This window comes from Siphateles boraxobius, unplaced genomic scaffold, assembly GCF_051911475.1.
Source record: "Siphateles boraxobius isolate OS27281-9 unplaced genomic scaffold, OSU_SipBor_1 7, whole genome shotgun sequence".
In the NCBI taxonomy this organism is placed as follows: Eukaryota; Metazoa; Chordata; class Actinopteri; order Cypriniformes; family Leuciscidae; genus Siphateles; species Siphateles boraxobius.
The window spans coordinates 18,737,349-18,747,714 of NW_027509197.1; the positions used below are offsets into that span (position 1 = coordinate 18,737,349).

The following is a 10,366-nucleotide window of genomic DNA, read 5'->3' on the forward strand; positions in this document are numbered from 1 at the left end:
CATCAAAATAACAGACAAAGTCCTACTTATATGTACATATAATAAAATGAATGGCTTGCTCAACTTTGCTTCATGGCAGTTACGATCTGCATTGGACAAGATTGAAGAGTTGGAGTCTAGTAACACCCACCTCTCAAAAAGGCTGGAGAAGATGAAGACTGGCCGAGGAACAGCAGCAACTCCCTAATGGGTTCAGATCTGTCCCATAATCTGCCCAAGTTCACCTCCACTGCCTGTCCATTTCACATTGGGCAGCCTCCAAAAGGGCTCTCTGTTCATAATCATTTACACCCATGAGAACCCTGATACGTTACATCCTGCAACCGTGCCATTTCTTCCTGTTTAAGTTGAGTTCTTCATCTTTGGAGAACCCAGTCAGGACTTTTTTGAATGATGCAGGACGACTCTTAGTGTGGCATGTTCAAAAGCACAAACACTGTAGTTCAAAAAGTTAGTATGCTAATTGTCTCATTTGAAGTTGAGTTGCTATGACTGAATTTATTAAAACCTAACTTGCAAGTCTGCCTGAGATTATTTGTAGAAGGATCTGAGAAGTTATGCTTTGGAATTCTGACTGTGAAGATCAGGACATGTTGTCCAGCTCAAGGAAGTCTCAATTTGTTTTAGGTGTGTAGGACACCTGTTGCTTCACAAAGATGTATGTATAAGATAAGACAAAGATAAGTATGTGTTATGCTTTTGTTTTCAACTCTCAGATATTTTATTAACACTGCTCTTCCGTATTTATCTGAATCCAAAGTTTCTGGAATATTGAGGTCACACAGCTGGATTTTGCCATCTGCGTTCTTTAATTTTTTGTTCCTCTAATGAATTATCTATAATGGTCTTCCTATCATGCTGTTCCCTACATGTCAGAAAGACTAAAGTGATATAAATGAAGATGAATACTGATTCTTAGTGAATGCTATTGTTGTATTGATGCTGACAATGGCACCCAACAGAAACACACTGATCAGGAATTTGTTCAAGGATTTCAGGCTGAGTAGCAACAACTCTTGATGTTGTAACTGCCTTTGACAAGATTTAACATTCAACCTCCAGGTGATGAAGAAGACTAGAAGATTGAGAGTCTTGTGTTTTCCAAACCATTGAAACCAATTACAAGAAATTCTGTGATCAGAAGCATTAATTCTTGAAGACTGTTGTGATCACAAGCGCAATTTATTGCCACCAGCCCGGATGAGAGGCAGTTCCACACTGTTTACAATGCTTTAACATGTAGGTTAAATTTATTAACCGTTATCTGCAATAAAATGTCAATTTTAATTTAAACAGTTTGTCCATGGTCCATATACACATTCTCCTCACCACTCTCAGATTTCCTTTGACGGCGATGGCACAGCAAAGTCTTAATTTGGCATTTTCAAGTGTACAGCTCCATTTAGTCTAAATGAATGACAGAACTATTTGGTGTCTAAATCTTCCTGTGCCGCCTCAATAGGTTGCCTAATGTACGCCCGACTTTGAATCCGCGAAACCATGCGGCGAGCATAGAAATCCCGATACTCAGGTGGCAGTTCTTCTAAGATGCCTAGAGTCCTCTCCAGTGCCTGCAGCGCTCGAGTAGCTGCTACTGGGTCTTTGTTTCCATATGGATCTTTCTTATCATAACTCTCAGGTGGAAGATGCTTCCAGAACACGTTGACTCCAACTCCAAACTGGAGAGCCAGGGTATTGTGAAACCAAAGAGCTGAGGAAATGCAATTCAAATTTCATAACATTAAAAAAAAAATGATATTCTTTGAATGTAATTAGTTCAACATTACTTCAAGTTATGAGTGCTGTGTGAAAGTAAATAGTAGTTTAACTAATTTGCGCGGGTAAAAAATCATACCTGGGATGAAGAGCAGGTCTCCTGGTTCCAGAACACACTCGTAGCGGCAAGCTTTCACAAACTCAGGATAACGTTGCAGATCAGGAGTGTCGATGTCCAAAACTTCAGACTTGTCTCCTAAAAAAAAAGACAATTCAACAATTATTAAAAGGGGACTATTAGGAGGGCATTTAAATATCCGTAGTGTAATGTCTAAAATTGAACAAGTCAAACATTTGTTATGTGACTCCAATCTAGACTTTCTCTGTCTTTCAGAAACATGGTTAAATAAGATCTCACCATCGGCAGCTTTGAATATACCCGGATATAATTTATTTAGACGAGATAGAGTTAAGGGAAGAGGTGGTGGAGTCATGGTTTACCTGAAGAATAATATTCACTGGACCCAGATTCAACTATCTAGTGTAAATCTGGAATGTATTGGATTAACTATTACTCTTTCTTCTCAAATGTCTTTTATGTTTTTACTCTATCGTCCACCTTCTTCTACCAATACCTTCTATGATGAATTTAAAAGGTTACTCAAAGAATGTAATTCAAAACAAGAAGTCTTACTCGTAGGTGATTTTAATATAAATTGGGATGACAAGAGAAACAGGAATTCCTTAAAAAGAATTACAGATAATATGGATTTTACACAACTAATTAAAGGTCCTACTAGATTAACCGCATCCTCACAGACGCAAATTGATTTACTTTTCACCAACAGGCCAGAAAGAGTTGAGAAAACATATAACCTCATTACTGGATTAACTGACCATAACCTAATTTTATTCTCAAGAAAGCTTACAAATAATAGATTTAGGACAAATAAATATCATTCTCAGCATTCTAGAATTCCTAAAAGTGAACCTGAGAATTTCCAAATGACTATAAATAAAATAAACTGGAATGAAATTATAGCTGGGAGGAATGTAGAGGAAGATAGTGAGAGATTTATAAACACAATTCAGAGTATAGCACAAGAGTTTACAAAAACATCCCAAGGTACGAAAAAGAGTAAAAAGAACTGTCTACCATGGTTGAGTACAGATTTACTGAAACTGATGAAGGACCGAGATCATGTATTAAAAGATTTTCTGAAGTTTAAATTGCCAATTGATAGACAAAAGTTTATAATGTTACGTAATAGGGTCACTCGAGAATTAAGAAAGGCTAAAGCAAACTTTTTTATTAGTATTATTCATGAGTCTAGAGGTAATACTACACAAATCTGGAAGCATATTAAGAAATTAATTGGTGTAAATAACAGTGGATCATCAAAGCAACTACAGTTAAAGCTATATGGTAAAATATCTGAGGATTCCTTTGAAATGGCTGAAGCCTTGAAAAGATACTTCATTGACTGTAGATGAGATTACTCAAAGTTTCACTGAAACAAAGGATAACATTTTGGTGGACTTTCAGCTCCAAACTTCTAAACCCCAATTCTGTTTAAGTAACATCTCCGAGCAAGAGGTATTAAGGATAATTAAAATACTTAAGACTTCCAAAGCTAAGGACTGTTACAGAATGGACTCTATAATGCTCCAGTCGTTAAAGGACTGCTTAGCTCCATCCGTTTAAAAATATCATAAACCTTTCAATATCTCAAGGGATTTTTCCAAACACATGGAAAACTGCTATTGTGTCACCAATTTTTAAAGGAGGAGATCCCCAGATTATCAGTAACTGTAGACCTATCAGCATTTTGCCTGTTGTATCCAAGGTGATGGAGAAGTGGGTTTCAGAGAAAATAGTCTTTTATTTGAACAACAGTGGCTTTAGCCTGCATCCTATGCAATTTGGTTTTAGAGCTCACCATTCAACAGAGACTGCTACCCTTTTCCTTCTGGAAAATATTAAATCTATGATGGATACGGGTGGTATTGTGGGGGCAATTTTTTTGGACCTTAAAAAGTCCTTCGACACTGTGAATCATGGAATACTTGTTAACAAATTAGCTTCTTTTAATTTTTCCAATGATACCATTAAGTGGATTGATTCATATTTAAAGGGAAGAACAAATTATGTAATGGTTCAAAATCATAAATCCACTGCTTATACAAATAATAATGGTGTTCCGCAAGGATCTATACTTGGGCCATTGCTGTTCAGTCTTTATGTTAATGATTTGCCTTTAGTTTGTCCCGATATAGAAACTCTATTATATGCTGATGATGCTGTTATTTATGTACATAGCAGCACAAAACAGCAAGCTGCTTTAAAACTAACCAGTGCAATGAACTATATCACAACATGGCTTGACAGATCATGTCTAACGTTAAATGTATGTAAAACGGTTAGCATGTTCTTTTCAAAACGACCATGTAGCGTTCCAGACCCTGACATAATGATATCAGGTCAAAATTTGCAAGTTGTGACTGAATACAAGTATCTGGGTGTTTGGATTGATTCGAATCTCTGTTTTAGAACTCATGTAAAAAGTATGTGCAAACGAGTTAGATTTAATTTAAGTAATGTTACTTATTGTTGTGTGTTGTATTTGTCTTATCATTACTTTTCTATGTTGTTATTATTTGTGGACTGTAAAAAGTAATTTTTTGTTTTTATATCTTGATTTTAGGTTGCCTTAATAATAACTGTCCAGGGACAACAGATGAAAATTAGCCTGTTGAGCTAACTCTGGCTAATTTACAGTTGTTTTACTGTTAATTAATGAGCACTGTCCCTGTAAAATAAACCAATAAATTAAATGAAAAAAAATTATGCAGATGCATTTTACCGATTTAAAATCTAGTAGATACAGCTTTATCACACACATAATGTGTCTATATGTGCATATAGATCAAATTTATAACATTTTATATTCTACACAGTTGCCATGATTTGTAAAGTACTAAGGATCACCTGTGAGGTAGAGATGAAGGGCATCTTTGGGGCTGTAGAGAACAACACGCTTTCGTCCTGTAACCTGAGCTAGAAGGTTGTCCATTACCTGATGGTAAACATTAACATAGCCACCATAAGCTAAGAGTGCTTTAAAAAAAATTACAACTTTACAAGAAACTGCATGGTCACATTTTCATTGTCTGTCTTTCTGCAAAAAAGTGGCACAACTTATAGTTATGTAGAACTCACATCATAGTGCGTCCACAGCTGTAGACCAGAGGAACTAATACGAAAGACACTGGAGAAAAACTGCTCTGGCTCAAACAACTGGGGTATATAGAAGTCCTCTGCCAGCTCAGGGAACTGCTTTCTTAAATCAGCAGGTTCCTCAAAGGGGAAAGGACAAAAACAATTTCTAGGCATTCTACAGTGAATATGTATACTGAGGCATATTACAGCTTTATTCTAATGAAACTCTACAGTCCCAAACAAGTAGGATATTAATTTATAAATCAGACTACCTTACGAACATCTTCTCCAAGAGAGCGCAAGTAATATCTTTCATCCTGTTGGGGAAAAGAAAATTGTTTGGCTCACAAAAAAACGTAGCAAATAGCCATAGCAAAATGATAAATAAATAAAGAATATCAAAGTATATGAAAATATAGATAAATTAAAATGGGTTAGTGTGTCTGAAGCCAGAACTACTTCCAAACTTTGGAATTTAGCTATAGAATTAAGTGGCACAATTCAATACATTTACACTTAAATATAATATTTGGATATTAAAAATCTTACAGAATATACTTTAAAAAAGACACCTTATAAAACTGCTGTTTTTTAAAGACTAAACATTAAAGGTAACTAACCTGACTAATGAAGAAATCAGAGTGTTTCGCCTCTACAGCTCTCTGAATAAACTTGTCAAATGGCAGTGTCCTGAAATACAGAATGTTTTTAACTTACACAGTTTTTGTTGGACTCGTGATCTGTGTTAAATCACACACCTGTACACAAAGTTCTTATGCAGAAAGTCCATCCTGGGCTCCGGGGACACGTGCACTTTGACCTCGCGATCTCCCCCTTTTTCTGCGAGATAACTCACCGTCCACGCGCGCACACACGGCCCCAGGGGCACGCGCTTTAGAACCACTGGTCTGCGCTGAAGTTACGAGACATGTGTTTCATTCACACGCAACACACTCACAACACCGCAACAAATTGCTGTTATTATACACAACACGAGTTACCAGAGGATATATGTCCCTCAAGAAAGTCTCTCTGTCCACATCGGTGTATACGGGCACCTCCAGCTTTTCCTGACAATCCATTTCTGACAATCTGGAGTTGAATCCGAGTCCATTCGCTGCACTCTTTCGCCTTCCGAAACTGATAGGAAGTCCGACTCGTTACTACGAGTCGACTCTTTCAAACAGTCAGTTTCAAAGAACCGGTTGAAATTCAGAGTCTCTAAAAAATTAAATCACTCAAGTAAAGCCACGTAGACATATATTGTTGTTTATTACTGTGTTTTTTATTCATAATTGTGGTTAAATGAGTAGTTGAGTTGTTGACCCGAGAAGAACCTCTCACAACCATTCAGTCTGATGTGTTAACGAATCGCTCAGCCAGTTTTGAGAACCGATTCAAATTATTCATTCAAATAAACCGACTCAACAGAACAATTTGTGAACAAATTGGACACCGCTACTAGGAACCCTTTCTTTTACTGTCTATGCTAGGAACATGTGTTCAACTTATTCTTTTTACAAACAACACAGATAATATATTTTTCTTCCCTGAAAAATACTGTTATAGTGTTTAAATCCTTTTCTTTTTTTGTCTGTAAATGTGGAACTTTTCTCTCTTTTGTATGTTGTCAGTCGGATTCCCCTAACAGACACAGCCCACTGAGGATGATGGGAGAAAGATGGCGCTGCCCATACTGAGGTGCTGTAGCTGTAGCAGGCCCGTTTCCATTCTGATCTGGTACTTTACATCAAAGCCGCTTTTAGTGAGTCAGTCCAGACGACTCGCACCCGTATCGTCTTCTGTGGTTAGTCTTCGTCAGTACAGCTCTGAACGGGGGAGACACAAACAGAACCAAAAGGTTGTGGTTGTCGGCATCCCGAACCCCTTCATCTGGTTCCGAACCCGCATCTACTTCTTTCTCATCCGAACTTACTTCGACAAGGAGTTTTCCATCGATGAGTTCTCGGAAGGAGCCAAACAGGTGAGTTATAGATGCCAATATGTGTCTCCTTTATGGAATGTCATCACATCATGAGCGGCGTGTTTTTGTTTTGTTTTTGTTTTTGTTTTGTCAATTGCTTAAACGACGACACGTTATATGGACACTAAATATAATGTTAGATATATAAGTTATATAACTTGTTCATAATAATTATGGACTAAAAATGAATGCCCCCCCCCCCCCCCCTTTATACCTTTATTTATGAATCGTTTAGAGTTGCATGATGATTTCAACCGAATATTAAAACCTGTCCTTTCTCAGGCTTTCTCACACGTTTCAAGATTGCTGTCTCAGTGTCAGTTTGAGTCTCTTGAGGGATTAGTGGCTAAAGATGTAAGTACATGTCGTGAAGAGGACAATTATCCTATTTTATTCCTGTTGAAGATTATTTAATGTCAATAGCAGTATATTATGTTTATGTAATATACTCCTATAATATATATTATTTATATTCAAACTCTCCCATAGCTTATAGAAAAACTTGAGGAAAAATGCACTCATCTGCCTTTGAGCCACCAGAGGGCGCTGTCAGCAGACTCTGATGAGATCATGTACACAACTACTGGAGATGTGGGCATTTACTATGATGATAGCGGTGAGACCCTATAAGCTTCATACCACGCAATATTCGCCCAGGTAATATGTTAAATTATTGTTTGTGGGCGAGTAATTTAGAAAAAAATAGCTTTGTAGTGTGCATCCAGCATATTTTTTTTGCCTTTTTATCGGACTAGTTGGTTCTTATGAAAGCCAATTTAGGTTACTAGCCCCCAGTTTCACAGACAAGGCTTAAGCCTAGTCCCAGACTGAAATGTATGTTTGAGATGTTTTAATTGAAAGCAACTTGCACTGAGATATCTTAAAATATGTCGGTGTCATTGTTTTGTCTCAAGATGCACAGCAGAAATGTTTTATTTTTCTAAGGCACGTTTATAAAAGCTACTTGAATGTCCTAATTGAACTAAGGCCTACTCCTGGCTTAATCTAAACCCTGTCTGTGAAACCAGGCCAAGATGTTTTTAAAAATATATAATTTTGTTTATAGTCCATAAATCCATATGTATGACACAAATAATTGCAGTGTCTTTCTTTCATATTCAGGGAGGAAATTTGTAAGTATTTTGATGCGCTTCTGGTACTTAACAAGTGCCAGAATTCCTGAAGATGGTATGGAAGGGGCGAGAATTTTTCAGGTTGCAATTGGCGAGGAGGGAGAGAGACCAGAGACCAAGAGATTGCTTACAGCCAATTATGAGTGAGTACTGTGATTACTCTTCATTGCTTTTGAATTGCGTCTCATAAGCCCCTTTCACACAGAGATTCTGGAAAATACACGGATAAAGTGAGCCAGGATTTGACCCGGGTTCGTTTGATTTTGGTTTATTCACACTGCCAGTGATTTTCCGGAATCAGAGAGTGCGTTCACACACAACCCGTAAAAAAGACACATGACATGGATGTGACATGTAATGTCTCAGCAGCGTCTATAGTTTGCTTATGAGCTGCGATTTCTCTCTGGAGAAACCACGCTTGTGCATTTTTTCTCAGATTCGATCATAAACTAGCGCATTATGTACCGTTTCACTAGCCTGCTTTCACTTCACTTCAGCGTCATCATTACGACACGGCATTGGTTACGGCTTTTGTTCACACAGCGCGCGTCCCGGGACTGATCCCGGCAATGTTACTAGGTCCCCTACAGGGCAATCAATCCCGGCATCAATCCCGGGTCGTGTTTGCGTTAACAAAGAAGATGTTCTGGCAATTTCCCGGCAATTTCCCGGGATCAATACGCTGTGTGAAAGGGGCTATAGTGAGATTGAGATAAATTCAAAGTTCTTATTAATTATTGTTTATTATAGTTTAAATTGCTTAAATATTATGATTAAGAGAAGCTACAATTTACCTCGAGTTAATGTCCAGAAATATCAGTATTGTGTTATAATTGTAGTAAATATGTAAACATCAGTAAAAGTTATGTCTGTCTTGTTTTCTTTGATTTGGCAGATTCCAAAGGGAGTTTACCCAGGGTGTGATTCCAGATTGGATCATCACAAGGATTGAACACTCAAAACTTCTTGACTAAGTGTGCTGAACTTGGAGAGCAATGTTTTTTTGTTCATTCAATATTGCTCAACATGCCCAACAAATTTAGGCTTGAATCTCTAACCATCACTGGAAAAAATAATTGGCAACTCCAAATACTCTCCATGGACAATAGAAAGTAATGAATGTTGGTTTCATGTGTGCTTCAGTGGATCAAATCTCACTGATCTTAGATTAAGATTAGTGATCAATATTCAGATAGATGTTTGTAAATTTGTAAGGCTCATTTAAAAAATATATAATAATGAAACTTTGTATGAATCAGAATCAACTTTATTTGCCAAGTATGAGCATACAAGTAATTTGTTACAGGTTTAGAGCAAACCAACAGTGCTGGACTGAACGAGACATAAACTAATAAAACACGATTACAGATACTACATGACAGTCAAATTGTAAACACATTTAAGAACATAACTTTTTTTTTTTTTGGTGTTTTGGTGTCAAGTTGACTGCAAATTGTGCAAACTGTGCACTTGAACTGTAACACTGTATCAGAAGCATCTGAAAACCTTTGAATCACTGCTTGGAACATTTGAAAGACAGGCTAATACAGATGAATTGACCTTCTTTAATAGTTTTATCAAAATTGACATATGCAAAACAGCAGCAACAAGTAAAATCTGTTTTTATTTAATATTAAAATATCATAATTCATCAAAACATTGTACATTTAAATTATTCTGGCTGAATATTATAAACAGTTAGTTATTCTCATGGAATCTTTATTTTGCGACGTGTCATTCACTACAACTGAAGAATAACTGAATGAATTTGAAACCAAATATAGTTTTTTTATTGCTATTCTTTTTCTCTAACATGTAATGCGGTACTTTTTAGAACTTTGTAACTTAAAAATGTGGCTGTAATGTATAAAGATTTTCAGAAATATGCTCCAGTAAAGCTAAGACGCCTTTAGACAGTAAGAAATTGAACAGGATTTTTTCATAATTGGTTTCTGTCATTTCTAAATGCAATGATTTGAAGTGAAAAGTTTTTAGTTTTTAAGGCAATCCAACATAATCCACAAAAAAGTACAGATGATGTTACTTCTGGCAAATAATGTTGTTAGTTACAGGGAAAATACAAAAGACTAGCAAGATGGAATGTGCATTATTGTGCATGGAAAAGATGACAATACCGACATGATTGTGATTAAAGAAATTGTGATATGAAAGTGTACAGCATAAGATGAATTACCGATATTTGTTGTGTAATCGTGCGATCCAGGTACTATACGTCCTTTCGCCTTAAACTCATTCAAGGTGACGTGATGGATTGGATTTTGATTTCCCCTTCGATTTACGCCTTTCTGCGTT

General features: G+C 36.7%; 3 protein-coding genes across 13 annotated transcripts in view; 2 read left to right on the top strand and 1 right to left on the bottom strand.

Moving 5' to 3' along the window:
- Positions 1-1,293, top strand: part of lrrfip1a (leucine rich repeat (in FLII) interacting protein 1a) — a 34,038-nt gene extending 32,745 nt beyond the window's left edge. For all 11 annotated transcript variants that reach the window (XM_077215553.1, XM_077215558.1, XM_077215552.1 and 8 more), the window contains one exon: positions 80-1,293. In XM_077215553.1, the coding sequence (XP_077071668.1) occupies positions 80-187 (108 nt within the window). In that variant the 3' untranslated portion in view covers positions 188-1,293. The remainder of the gene's footprint in view (positions 1-79) is intronic.
- tyw5 (tRNA-yW synthesizing protein 5) lies at positions 1,164-6,089 on the bottom strand. Its single transcript, XM_077215565.1, has 8 exons — positions 5,938-6,089; positions 5,695-5,849; positions 5,557-5,626; positions 5,209-5,253; positions 4,937-5,074; positions 4,706-4,793; positions 1,856-1,972; positions 1,164-1,711 (listed from the first exon to the last, which is right to left on the bottom strand). Exons 1-8 carry the CDS (start codon positions 6,016-6,018, stop codon positions 1,425-1,427), a joined length of 981 nt encoding a protein of 326 aa, XP_077071680.1. The 5' UTR covers positions 6,019-6,089; the 3' UTR covers positions 1,164-1,424.
- A 286-nt stretch (positions 6,090-6,375) lies between these two features.
- Positions 6,376-10,227, top strand: maip1 (matrix AAA peptidase interacting protein 1). Its single transcript, XM_077215569.1, has 5 exons — positions 6,376-6,920; positions 7,203-7,274; positions 7,410-7,536; positions 8,043-8,196; positions 8,949-10,227. The coding sequence occupies exons 1-5, from the start codon at positions 6,618-6,620 to the stop codon at positions 9,025-9,027; spliced, it is 735 nt and encodes a 244-aa protein (XP_077071684.1). The 5' UTR covers positions 6,376-6,617; the 3' UTR covers positions 9,028-10,227.
- Positions 10,228-10,366: the final 139 nt, after the last annotated feature.

Excerpts from the sequence above, each read along its gene's own strand:
- tyw5 (XM_077215565.1), bottom strand. The coding sequence starts at position 6,018 with ATGGATTGTCAGGAAAAGCTGGAGGTGCCCGTATACACCGATGTGGAC. Across the intron at positions 4,794-4,936 it reads AGCTGTGGACGCACTATGAT|GTAATGGACAACCTTCTAGC; the intron begins GTGAGTTCTACA and ends GTTTACCATCAG. Across the intron at positions 1,973-4,705 it reads CCTTCATCTCTACCTCACAG|GAGACAAGTCTGAAGTTTTG; the intron begins GTGATCCTTAGT and ends CTTTTTTTTTAG.
- maip1 (XM_077215569.1), top strand. The coding sequence starts at position 6,618 with ATGGCGCTGCCCATACTGAGGTGCTGTAGCTGTAGCAGGCCCGTTTCC. Across the intron at positions 6,921-7,202 it reads TCTCGGAAGGAGCCAAACAG|GCTTTCTCACACGTTTCAAG; the intron begins GTGAGTTATAGA and ends GTCCTTTCTCAG. Across the intron at positions 8,197-8,948 it reads TTGCTTACAGCCAATTATGA|ATTCCAAAGGGAGTTTACCC; the intron begins GTGAGTACTGTG and ends TTGATTTGGCAG.